Genomic DNA, 13,810 nt, shown 5'->3' with positions numbered 1-13,810 from the left:
GATTTTTGGCGCACATGACATGACGGTGTCACCAGACACACAGCGGTGGGGGCATAGAGGCCATGCAGCTGTCAGCGAGGGGTCAGACCAGCTTTTTCTACCAGTGGCAAGTGAGCTAAATGCCATTCGTTAGCGGGTTGATCAATTATTTGGAAAACACATGTTAACCTGCTATTTTTTCAATGGGAAAGAGGCTTAATTGTCCAATTTAGCAGTTTCCACAAACCTAAGGTGACACCTTCCTACATACATCAACATTATTGATTCCCTCTGCTCCTCTAAACTGTTATTTACGGTCTGTCTGTCGGAAAATTGTTTCAAATCAGGTACATCAGTTAAAGCCGGGGATACGCTGTACGACTTTTGGCCCTTTTCGCGCCGATTTTCGAGTCGTACGAGAATATTTTTGGATCGGGCCGAGTTTCAGCCTGATTGTGCGTCGTGTGGTATACAGGGAATAACGAGGGGCAATCAGCCTCTCACGATAACCTCCCCTTCAGGAGGTCAGGAGGAAATCAAACATGTTTGAAATTCAGTCGGCCGTCGTCAGGTGGTCATTGGCAAATCCTGCTGTTGAATCACAACTACGAGCAAAACTAACTTATTTAAAAACTAAACATTTAATTTGCAAACTAAATATTTTGCTCCAAATGAAATATTTATTTAACTTAGTGAAGGAACGACATAGTGAAAAAAATACTTGAGAAAAAAAATAAGCCCCTTATTTTTCTCTTAAAGCACGCCATAAAACCATAAATATTGCTCCTAATTTTTGACTGCTTTACTTTATAAACAGCGCCCCATAACACCATTCTATATTCTGTAGCTCTGCAATTCTAAACTACATTTTATTGGCTGTTGACAGAACCATGGGCCACGACACCTGGTTGCATTTTTTGTTGTTTTATCCAAATAAAGACCTGTCAGTGGTTCTGTGTGAGATCAAGCTACTGTTGAAATAACATCAGGAAAAGAAAATGGAGGAAAGTTCAGAAAAAGTTCAGCAACAAGTTGCTGCATCAAACTCTTCTAACAGTCAGACATGCATTCAGTTCACCTTGTGGCGCTTCTTTGTCTTTGTTATTAAAAACCGGATGTTTGTGTCTGTCTAGATTTGTTTTTGTAAAAAAGGGTCAGTGTGTGGGAGAAGGATGTTTGCTTTTAACACACACTGATTCATTTCACGCCCTAAAAACAACCTGGTTTCCCCTCCAGTTTTCCACAGACTGCTGATTGATAAACATGGTGTTAGCGAGAACCAGCCGACGGTCTAAACCATCTGCTGAGATGTCCGAGGAAACATATTCTCCACTTGGATCTTTGGACGAAGTTATTCATTGGTGTTCATTGTTTTAACTGAAAAAAAGGACAGTGGACACATTTCTGTGAATTTACTCGTGCTCTTTATGAAACTAGCAAATATTTTGACCACACTGTCTGCAAAGGAGTGACCCTTGGATTTGTGGCGTTATCATACCACACGCCTGCCGTTCCCTTTGCTAGCATATGCCTTTAGTGGAGGGATGCTGGTCTCGTCTTTAATAACACCCACCTAATTTGAAGTAATCCTCACCTATGTTGCATATCCAAATTGAAAAACAAATAACCTAGGAACTATAAGCCCAAATTACATCATTTGTAAGCTAACAGCTTCTACGTAGTTTCTGAATATATAAAATGAAAATAGGGTGAGTAAAACACAGCCTAAGCTGCATCAGTTCAAACATGACTCAAAGTTGTTGTTTTTTATTCTCGGAAATAATAATTCTTCCTTGAACAGCAGTAATAAAGACATGCTAGAGAAAAGGAAGGTCTCATTGTATAAAATGTGTTCTACGTAATGTCAACCAAAAATGCAGAAAATGTCAGACCTCTAGCTACAACAGTTCCAGAGCTGTGGGGGTTTGAACTTTTGGAGTTACCAGCATCTCCAAATCTCTCTAAATGTACCAAATACTTTTACTCAACTATTTGACCCATAGAATAACACTGAAACATTTTAATGGCCACAGAACATTTATGAAGAAATTATTTTCCACTTTTTTTCAGAATCAGTGTATATAACAAAAACAGCTTCGAACTGAACGCACTGATCCAGAGTCAGCTGGGTCTTTCACTCTTACACGAAGATTGGATTTATAAAACAGCTTCTGGACGCCTTCAAATGGATGTAGCTGGGGCTGCTTTGTTTGTTTACATGTTGACATGCTGCTATATCTGTGGTAATTGTTCCTTGGTGCTCGCTGTGTCCATAAAATGATCTTGGTGGTTCCCTTCTGAAGAATGTAAGCTTTCCAACGATGTCTAACATGTCTATATTGGTAACTATTTAACCAGATTTTAAGAGGTTAAAACTTGTTGAACCAAATGGGTGACCACATGTTTTACCACTAAATGTAAGCATGAGTTCCTAAACTAACTTACTCTTATTGGGCCTTAAATAGAACCCAGTAATGAGGGGGTTTTGATATTAAGGTTCTTATGTAAAGTTTATCATTGTGTGTTTTCAGTTTCTTAGCTTTGTAGAATTTATTTTGTTTTACACTGAATTAAAGCTTCGTAAGCCACAAATGTTGCTTTTATTTTAGGTTATATTTAAACTTGTGGTACAAATCTGCGTTAGGATTCTAGAATGAATATGGTCCACATTTTGTAACTTTAGTTACCAGACCAGGCCAGGTCTAGCTCAGATAAGCCTGATATTGAAACAGGAACTCTGTATGTTTGCCACCCCAAGTGAATTAGCATCATCAGTTGCAGATCTGCACCCTAGTTCTTGTCAGTTTTACACGTTCGGGCCTGATGCTCTACTATATCCTGGAAGGAAGCTTAGCCTGCACAGTTGTGAGGGTTTCTCCTCAACATTATGGGATTATGGGATGGTGTGACACCATGGTATAGACATACAGTATAAGCTACAGTAGCAGCCATTCAAAGTGGCCCTTCCAAGTCAAACGCCCATCAGTCCATCCATCCTTCAACACACTTAATCTCAAGTGAGGTCACGAGGGGTGCTGGTGCCTATCTCCAGCTGTCAATGGGCGAGAGGCGGGGTCCACCCTGAGAAGGCCTCCAGTCCATCGCAGGGCCAGTCAAAAGCCCAATGGCAGCAAAATCCCCTGCAACTTCCAGCCACTGGCCTTCTCCTGGGTGTGAAGATTTTTTTACTCTTGACTCCACCATTTCACTGAATTACAGGGTCTGAGATAATGCTGCTCTTTAGATCTTAATGTCCACAAATCATGACACAAAGAATATTTTAGGTGTTTAAAAAGGAATTGTAAGGGACCAGCCAAGGACCAGCAAAGGACCAACCAAGGACCAGCCAAGGACCAGCAAAGGACCAACCAAGGACCAGCCAAGGACCAGCAAAGGACCAACCAAGGACCAGACAAGGACCAGCCAAAGACCAGCAAAGGACCACCCAAGGACCAACCAAAGAGCAGCCAAGGACCAACTAAGGACCGGCCAAAGACCAGCAAAGGACCAACTAAGGACCAGCCAAGGACCAACCAAGGACCAGCCAAGGACCAACCAAGGAGCAGCCAAGGACCAACTAAGGACCAGCCAAATACCAGCAAAGGACCAACTAAGGACCAGCCAAGGACCAACCAAGGACCAGCCAAGGACCAACCAAGGACCAGCCAAGGACCAACCAAAGAGCAGCCAAGGACCAACTAAGGACCAGCCAAAGACCAGCAAAGGACCAACTAAGGACCAGCCAAGGACCAACCAAGGACCAGCCAAGGACCAACCAAGGAGCAGCCAAGGACCAACTAAGGATCAGCCAAATACCAGCAAAGGACCAACTAAGGACCAGCCAAGGACCAACCAAGGACCAGCCAAGGACCAACCAAGGACCAGCCAAGGACCAACCAAAGAGCAGCCAAGGACCAACTAAGGACCAGCCAAAGACCAGCAAAGGACCAACTAAGGACCAGCCAAGGACCAACCAAGGACCAGCCAAGGACCAACCAAGGACCAGCCAAGGACCAACCAAGGACCAGCCAAGGACCAACCAAGGAGCAGCCAAGGACCAACTAAGGACCAGCCAAATACCAGCAAAGGACCAACTAAGGACCAGCCAAGGACCAACCAAGGACCAGCCAAGGACCAACCAAAGAGCAGCCAAGGACCAACTAAGGACCAGCCAAAGACCAGCAAAGGACCAACTAAGGACCAGCCAAGGACCAACCAAGGAGCAGCCAAGGACCAACCAAGGAGCAGCCAAGGACCAACTAAGGGCCAGCCAAGGACCAACCAAATACCAGCCAAGGACTAGCCAAGGTACAACCAAAGACCAGGCCAAGGACCAGCCAAGGACCAGCCAAGGACCAGCCAAGGACCAACCAAAGACCAGGCCAAGGACCAGACAAGGACCAACCAAAGACCAGATAAGGACCAACTAAAGACCAGAGAAGGACCAGCCAAAGACCATTAAAGGACCAACCAAGGACCAACTAAGGGCCAGCCAAAGACCAGCAAAGGGCCAACTAAGGACCAGCCAAGGACCAACCAAGGAGCAGCCAAGGACCAACTAAGGACCAGCCAAAGACCAGCAAAGGACCAACTAAGGACCAGCCAAGGACCAACCAAGGAGCAGCCAAGGACCAACTAAGGGCCAGCCAAGGACCAACCAAATACCAGCCAAGGACCAGCAAAGGACCAGCCAAGGACCAGCCAAAGACCAGCAAAGGACCAACCAAGGACCAACCAAAGAGCAGCCAAGGACCAACTAAGGACCAGCCAAAGACCAGCAAAGGACCAACCAAGGACCAGCCAAGGACCAACCAAGGAGCAGCCAAGGACCAACTAAGGGCCAGCCAAGGACCAACCAAATACCAGCCAAGGACCAACCAAAGACCAGACAAGGACCAGCCAAGGACCAACCAAAGACCAGACAAGGACCAACCAAAGACCAGGCCAAGGACCAGCCAAGGACCAACCAAAGACCAGACAAGGACCAACTAAGGACCAGCCAAAGACCAGCAAAGGACCAACCAAAGAGCAGCCAAGGACCAACCAAAGACCAGCCAAGGACCAACCAAAGACCAGGCCAAGGACCAGCCAAGGACCAACCAAAGACCAGACAAGGACCAACTAAGGACCAGCCAAAGACCAGCAAAGGACCAACCAAAGAGCAGCCAAGGACCAACCAAAGACCAGCCAAGGACCAACCAAAGACCAGGCCAAGGACCAGCCAAGGACCAACCAAAGACCAGGCCAAGGACCAGCCAAGGACCAACCAAAGACCAAACAAGGACCAACTAAGGACCAGAGAAGGACCAGCCAAAGACCAGCAAAGGACCAACCAAAGAGCAGCCAAGGACCAACCAAAGAGCAGCCAACTTATGCTCTCTGTTTTTCCAGGTCATAGAATCTCACTCTGGCCCATTTCTAACTATGAAACCATCCTGAAGTAGGCAGCAGCTACCTGGATGTTCTCTCATTCATCCTTTTTGAAAACCAGCTCAGAGATCGTCTGCTTGATTGTGACACATTAAGTAACAGACTGGATTCAATCAATCTGTCAGAATGTTAGGATTTGATCAACTCTATAAAGTACCTTGAGATGAAATGAGTTGTGAATAAATTTTTAATTTTAATTAAAAAAAAATAATAATAATAATAATTTTTTATAATAATAAAAAAATAATAAATTTTAACTGTGTTTAGATGTTGATATATGGGTGCTATTGAAAATGGTGAAATCTTCAATACTCATCTTACACACTGTAAGCACATGAAATCCCTTGTTTGGGCAATAATACTGATTCTCATTCTGTTGGCGTCTTCATGCTCTGGTTTTCAGCATGCACTGAAGCAGTTTGAGCTGAGAGTCAGAATTTTTTTGAAGTCTAAATCCAGAAACAGATGCACATCAAGCACATCATTTATTTGTGTTTTCTTCAGAAATAACAATAAAACATAGCAGTAGCTGCAGAAGAAACAGCTCAACCAAAACCTGGAGTTTTGATTTGGTAGTTTCTCTACAGTTAAATCTTCATCGATAGTCATGAGGTGCAGATTGTAATCAGGAATTTTAAAATCCTCCTTCTCACATATAAAGCCTTAAATGGCCAAGCTCCATCTGATATCAGAGATCTGATTGTTCCTTATGTTCCTAACAGAGCACTTCGCTCTCAATCTGCAGGTTTACTAGTGGTTCCTAGAATTTCTAAAAGTAGAATGGGAGGCAGATCTTTTAGTTCTCAGGCTCCTCTCCTGTGGAACCAACTACCAGTTTTAGTCCGTGAGGCAGACACCCTGTCTAATTTTAAGGCTAGGCTTAAAACTTTCCTTTTTGATAAAGCTTCTAGTTAGAGTGGCTCAGGTTATCCTGAGCTATCTCTATAGTTCTGCTGCTATAGGCTTAGACTGCTGGAGGACATAGGGACCCCTTTTTCATCATTCTGCTTCATCCTATCTCTATAGTTCTGCTGCTATAGGCTTAGACTGCTGGAGGACATACACTGAAAAAAATTGAAATTTCAATAAGTCCTTTTTTTCTTAAATTAAGTGCATTTTTTTTTTAATTGAGGAGGTAAGTGTGAAACTTTACCATGGAAAAAGACAGTTTACATTTAAAATAAGAAAACACAACTGCATTGTCTTATTTCGAGCGCATATTATCTAATTACCGTATTTTAAGACTTTATTATACAAATTTTTACAACATTTGAAAACATAACTAATGTTTGTTTTATCTCCTGCACATCATATTAAAATAAAAAAATAAAAAAAATCAATTTTCATACATTTTTTAAAAGCTCCAGGGAGACGCAAAGGAGGAGCTAGAGAGATTCCAGGGATTCCTTCTGAGTTAGACTTTTGTTTAATTTCAAACTTTTAACAATAAGAAGCACAAGCTTGAAATATGTCTGCTGTAATTTACCTGAATGTAGCATTCTCCGGGTGGCACAGTTCGCTCTCCAACAATGAACTGCCAAAACAAGATGGCCGGAGCCCATAGGATGAATGACAGGATCCACGCCGCGGCGATCATTAACCCCGCCATCTTGGTTGTCCTTCTGGTGGGGTACGACAGCGGCTTGGTCACGCAGAAGTAGCGATCAAAGCTTATGATCAACAAGTTCATCACAGAGGCGTTTGAGACGACGTAATCTAGAGCGAGCCACAGGTCGCAGACTACCGGCCCCAGCGGCCAGTAGCCCACGATGATGTAGACTGTGTACAAATTCATGCTGAAAACGCCGATGATCAGGTCAGCACAGGCCAGTGAAAACAGAAAGTAGTTGTTGACCGTCTGTAGGTGGCGGTTGACCTTTATGGACAGCATGACCAATATGTTTCCGGTTACAGTCACAAAGCTCAGAGATCCCGTCACCAGAGCGATAAAAAACATCTCCAGAGTTTTATACGGACTCCTGGCCCAAACGTCGCTGTCAGAAAGAGAGCAGGAGGTTGAACTGTTGCTGGACTCATTGCAGGTGATGTTGGAGAACAGGTCGGCTGAGTTGTTGTCCAACGACCCTGAAGGAAGAAATAAAGAAGGTGAATCAGGAGGATTCTTGTATTTCCATACGCTTCAGTAAAACAGCCAAGAAGTTAACCAGGAGAGCCCCAAACACACAAACCCCATTTCACTAAACCACCCAATGTGCCTCATGGATCTGTTCAATTAATGTCAGCTCACTTCGGATTGATTCATTTTCTATCGTAATGGAGAAACATCTCTAGCAATATGGCCGTACAGTCCGATAAGATGTGGTTCGTTGATGGAACACAACAACAACCAGCTTTGTTCATTGTTCTTGGTGTTAGACTCGGTGGAAAGAAGATTGACGAGAAAGGTTGTGAGCGGCTAGAGCTATCAATACGGGAATAAACCGAAGGAAGCAGGAAGCTAATGCTACCTACTGCTAACTTGCTATGGTGGTGCATCTATACACAATTAGCCTAGCATAAAATGATTTAACGGTTGGATGTATCAATCGTCAACATAAGTGGTGATTAGCGACATTAGCCCCTAGCTAATCAACAACAGTACTCTGAAGTAGCATTTTCAGTATGACTTGGATGTTTGAAACCGCAAGTAAGCAGGCATTAAAACAGTAACATATCCACATAACAGATACTAATAGATCGCAGCAGAGCGTCGGGCCGTATAGTGTAAGAACAAACATTGCTGTGAACTTTTAGACCCTGCAGGTTTGTCGTAGAGTTTGACCTGTAAAAATATTAAAAATATTGTGCTGTGCATGAATGAAGGAATGAAGAGAATCAAGCAACCAGTGGAGGAGTATAAACGCAAAACAGAACAAAGAATGGAGTAATCAACAGATTGGGAGCAGGTGTGGACAGAAGGATCTAGAAGAGATCTCAGGGGAACGAAACCTGGCACAAGGGGGCAGCAGAGAGTAAATAAGAAATACATAAGAACTGAAATGCAACCAAGAAAACAAATACAATGACACTAATTGGAAATAAAACCAATAAGCTAGAAAACACAGTCCAGACAAAGCAGAATCATGACAGATATCGCTCTTTTTAGCTCCAAACTCAAGACATATCCATTCAGGCTGGCTTTTAATATCTAGCAGTGGAGTGACAATTTCATTCTTGAGTTTCTTTGTATCCTTTCTGATTTTACTGTTTTCTATGTTCACTCTCTCTATTGTATGTTGTCACTCAGGATATCAGTCACAGAGTCACAGCCTGGACACAAACGCAGCTTCTAGATGGACAATGTCCTTCAGCATACCGCTAAAATAACCGCAGAGTGCTTTGAGGCGCACCGACAACAACAGGAAACGCCCACTGGACAAGTTTATGCAATAAACCTGGAAAAAAAACAGCTTATTCTAGAAAACAATATGAAATCCTGATATTTATATAAAAAAATAAAGATTTGACTTTAATATGTCTGAAAAAATGTATCAAATTAATCGATTTTTTGAAATAATCATCAACTGAAATAGTAATTAATTACTTGTTAGCAAACATGCCTTTAGCTGACAGAGCGACCCAATTAGAGGAGTCACTTTACCAAGATTCTGAAAAGATACATGAATATTTTGCATTTCAGATTGAAAAACTACTTTTTCTCCTATCTATCCAATCCCTATCCAAAACTCCACATGTCGAGAAGTCTTAGTTTCATCTGGTTTATTTCTGTAAAAAAATCTTCTTTAAGGAACCTTTCGCTTTCCGATTCTTAAGTGATTAGTCAAAAAAAATGTTGACAGATTAATCAATTAGCAAAGTAATTGTTAAAATGAGCTGAAGATGCTGATAGTCTGGTAAACCGGAGAAGATCAAAATCTAGATCAGTCATTTTTTCTTAAAATAAGTGCATTTGTTCTTGGATTAAGGAGGTAAAAGAGACTATTTACAAATGGAACGAGAGAATTTTCATTTAATATAGGAAAAAACAATTGCATTGTCTTATTTCAAGTGCAGTTTATCTAATTGTCTTATTTTAAGAGAAAAAATACTCATTCCATTGGCAAACTATCTGATTTACCAACTCAAATTAAGGGTAAATACATTTAAAGCTACAGTGTGTAATTTTCAGCGACATCTAGCGGTCAGACTGCAGACCGCAGCAAGATGAACATCTCCCCCCCCACCGCTTCTCCCCCCCAACAGTACGGCGAGCGTTACGGGACAAAATGTCTTCCACGACGTCCGCATCACCTACCTTCTCAAGTGATGAGGTTTGTTTAAAAGGTAAATGTCCTGTACTTATATAGCGCCTTTATTCAAGTTAGGAGACTTGACCAAAGCGCTTTACACTACATTCATTCACCCATTCACACACACACTCACACACTGATGGTGGCAAGCTACATTGTAGCCACAGCTGCCCTGGGGTTCACTGACAGAAGCGAGGCTGCCGTACACTGGCGCCACCCTCTGACCACCATCAGTAGACAATGCAGGTGAAGTGTCTTGCCCAAGGACACAACGACAATGAAAGTCGGAGTCGGGGCTTGAACCATCAACCCTTCGATTACAGGGCAAACTCCTACATCCAACGCCACTGTCGCCCTGACAGTGTTTTAGACAGGTTTACATAGATAATTTTACAGATAGTATTTCATTAGTCTGTGTAGGGTATAGATTTCATGTAGACTTTAGATAATAAATATACCCGTTATTTTTTCTACGTCGTTGTGACGTTTTGGTGAGCTGCTTTGCATGGTGATATAAACAGACGAAGTAATTGTAGTCATTAGTTTAACAGCGAGATTGTGTTCGCTGGAAGAATATATATTCCCCGTTTACAGAGTCCAAGTCATTTTGGTGGCACGGGGGTTACAAGGCGAGAAAGAGGAAGAGGGCGAGGGCGAGGGCGAAGGCAGGGAGGCCGTGGAGCTAGGGCCAGGCGAGAGAGGGGTGCCAGCGGGATGAGAGCAGAGGAGGAAAGGCTTGAAGATCTCCAAAGGAGCCGGAGAGAAGTAACCGAGGTATATATCCAGAAAATTATTTTACAGAAAATTACTGAATCATTACCTGTGAAACGTCAGGGACGTTGCTGAATAAGTATACTGGAGAGGAACAGCATCATCACGCAGCATGTTATTGTTTTAGACAGGTCTGAGCATCCTGTACTCCAAAAACTGCAGTGATATTAGACAATTGTGTGTGTAGGATTAATTACCTGTCCAAGAGAAAACTGGCAACTTGAGCGTCACTTTGAAAACCTTTTTCCTCCATCAGTGACTTCCATCGTGTAAATGCCGTGCCAATGTTGATCCGTGTTTTTTGCCGTTTCTTGTCACGCTTGCGTTTATTCTCGTCGTGTTTCCGCTTCTTAGATGACGGGGGTTCGGTGTCCGCCGCTTTTCGTTGTGATACAGAGTAGACATGATCCTCCATTCGTCTGATGTTTGGCCAAACAGTTTGCAAAGTCCCTCACGCCTGCCGCCTTGTTCACCTTTCTTGTTACTGAGGCGCAGTATACCTGCTTCTTCTTCTTCTTTGGTTTCAGGCAGACTAAACGCTTCTCAGGCATAATACTGCCATCTACTGTTCAGTACCGTCTCAGTTCATCTCTCTCAACTTGCCGTAGTTATTTTCGAGCGAAATGGGCGATCTCGCAATCGCTAGTTTGTTGCCTCTGCGCTGCCGTAGCGCAAAGATGTCAGCCTCCATGGCTGCGAGACCCGCTCCTATGTAATTATAAATAACGAATTCTAAGGCAACGCAAATATTAAGGTTAAAAGGCTGAGCTCATAGGTGATGATAAATAACATAGTTATGTATAATATATTAAATTTCTGACTTTATATACCTGTAATTATTACACACTGTAGCTTTAATTTCAGAACTTTTAACTTATTTCTAGATCATTTTTCCAGTGTTCTTCACCTGCACTAAACATCCCCAGTGCCTTGGTTCCACTGAGTGGTTCAGTCACTTTCGACATTTTGAGAGTTTCCATCGTCCCAACAGATCCCTACAACCAAACCAGGTGGCGTTTATGTTCCTACCTCTGAGGCTGCTCCACAGAATAACGGTTTGGTTCAGTTAGGGTGGAGATACTGATTGGCAGAGAGACCTGGACCGCGCCCCTCGGTGAAAACAAGATATAAGAGAGATGTAAGGCTAGGTTTAAAACAGAGTTAGAGTGGCTCAGGTTATCCTGAGCTATCTCTATAGCTCTGCTGCTATAGGCTTAGACTGCTGGAGGACATAGGGACCCCTTTTTCATGATTCTGCTTCATTCTATCTCTGTTCTCCCACTCTGCAGAATCTGTTAGTTCAATCTCTAACCTTCTGCTCTCTCTGCTTTTTCTCATAGTAGCTTCATCTGGTCTGTTCCTGTTTGGCTGTGACTCCATCCTGGAGAGAAATATCAGCTGTGCTGCTGCCATCAACACCTTTGTTTCTAGATGTTGGAGCTTGGCCTGTTTTCCAGTGTAGTCCTGTTTCTCTGACTGTGACTAACTGGATGTGCTCTCTTCATCCTCTGACATGGGAGCTGGCTCGGAGCTCGTCTGCCTGGCTGTGTGTTTCCTGGACGGGGCCGCCTGTGGAGCTGGTTGACAGTTGCCTTTTTTATCTATGCTTCTTTTTCTATGTCTGCTTCTGTCTCCTTGAACCCCAGTGGGCCTCAGCAGATGGCCGCTCACACTGAGCCTGGTTCTGCTGGAGGTTTCTTCCTGTTCAAAGGGAGTTTTTCCTCTCCACTGTCGCTACAAGCATGCTTAGAGTGAGGGATTGCTGAAGAGTCAATGAGTCGAAAATGACGATTTTGCATGTAAGATTAGAAAAACTTTTAATCTATCAATATGCTTTATCCTTTGGCTGTACCGTTATTAATCGATTAATCTAGATTTTAGTTGCAGCCCTCGAGGAGTGAAGATGGGAGGCAGTAAGAAATACTTTTTGACCAGTTTTTATATTTTCTGATCATTTTCAGCCGCTGCAACAGCAGATTAAGTTAACTCTCGTTTTAATCTAGGCTTTAAGATATTTTTTGTTCTATTTTGTCTCATTTGTTTTACTGTAAATATTCATATAGTTTAGTACATGTTTGGTTTTGGAACACAGAAGACTGAGAAAGGAGTACTTTTGTTTAATATTTCAATATTTCATGTATTTGTAGTGTGTTTGCACCATAAATATCACCATTATTTCGTTATATGACTTAGATTTCCAAACACACTGCAAAAACGATCTAGAAATAAGTAAAAATTTTCTTAAATTAAGTGTATTTACCCTTAATTTGAGTAGGTAAATAATATGTTTTGCATATGGAATGGGATTTTTTTACTCTTAAGATAATTCGATAATGTGCACTGAAAATACACTGCAAAAACGTTCCAAAAATGTGTAAAAATGTCTTAAATTAAGTGTATTTACCCTTAATGTGAGTATGTAAATAAGATGATTTGCCAATGGAATGAGTATTTCTACTCTTAAAATAGGATAATTAGAAAATATGCACTTTAAATAAGACAATGTAATTGTTTTTTCTTATTTTAAATGTTAATTGTCTTGTTCCATTGGCAAAGTGTCTCACTTACATCCTTAATTCAAGAAAAAATGCACTTATTTTAAGAAAAAAAAGACTTATTGAGATTATTATTTTTTGCAGTGTAAGACAATGCAATTGTTTTTTTGTATTTTAAATTAAACTTGTCATGTGTCATTGGCAAAGTCTCTCACTTAAAAAAAAAAAATCACAAATTTTAAGAGAAAATTACTTATTTAGATTTACATTTTTTGCAGCGCAGGGTCAGGTTAGGTTTATCCATGGGATATTTTAGTCTGATTCCATTAGTGCTATAGCAAAAAAAAATAGCAAAAACCAGCAAATCTGAATGAGACAAAGTCTTTTTTTACTGTTCATGTTGTTTCAGGGAAGTCAACATAAAGGGAAACTATTTAAATAAATGTTCAAGTGTTTTATGAAACCCAGCAGTGAGGAATTCTGCTTAACTGAACAGAATAATCACCAGAAGAAATGTTTTTGATTCAGAGAAAAATGAGAAACCAAGGCCTTAATTATTTGTTCCAAGATCATTTCCACTCACAGCATCACAGCAGAAGTCAATGAAACGGTCGAATCCCTTTATAGCCTTGAAGAAAACTACTTATCTAAGTACCTCATGACAAAAAGCCCCCCCTCCCCCCCAGAACAATGGAAACAGGTCATGTGGCGCGATGAGTGCAGATCCATCCTGCACCGGAGCGACGGGAGCATCAGGGGAGAGCAGGGCGGCAGAAGAAGCGATGCCCCCATCATGCCAAGAGCCTCCTCTCTAAGCCTGTGGGGGGGGGGGGGGGGGGCGTTATGATGAACTGCTGCTGAGGAATCAGTGCGGGGGCAACAACG

General features: G+C 42.2%; 1 protein-coding gene across 1 annotated transcript in view; it reads right to left on the bottom strand.

Annotated features, from left to right (window-relative positions):
• The window catches only part of chrm4a (cholinergic receptor, muscarinic 4a), a 70,783-nt gene that overhangs the window by 40,354 nt on the left and 16,619 nt on the right, over positions 1–13,810 (bottom strand). The window contains exon 2 of the mRNA XM_038272898.1: positions 6,896–7,494. Within this exon, the coding sequence (XP_038128826.1) occupies positions 6,896–7,494 (599 nt within the window). The remainder of the gene's footprint in view (positions 1–6,895; positions 7,495–13,810) is intronic.

Source organism: Cyprinodon tularosa, unplaced genomic scaffold (assembly GCF_016077235.1).
Source record: "Cyprinodon tularosa strain WSP-4 unplaced genomic scaffold, ASM1607723v1 ctg846, whole genome shotgun sequence".
Lineage (NCBI taxonomy): Eukaryota > Metazoa > Chordata > Actinopteri > Cyprinodontiformes > Cyprinodontidae > Cyprinodon > Cyprinodon tularosa.
Note: the sequence above shows the minus strand (reverse complement) of the source record. Positions and strands in the feature narration are given on the sequence as shown.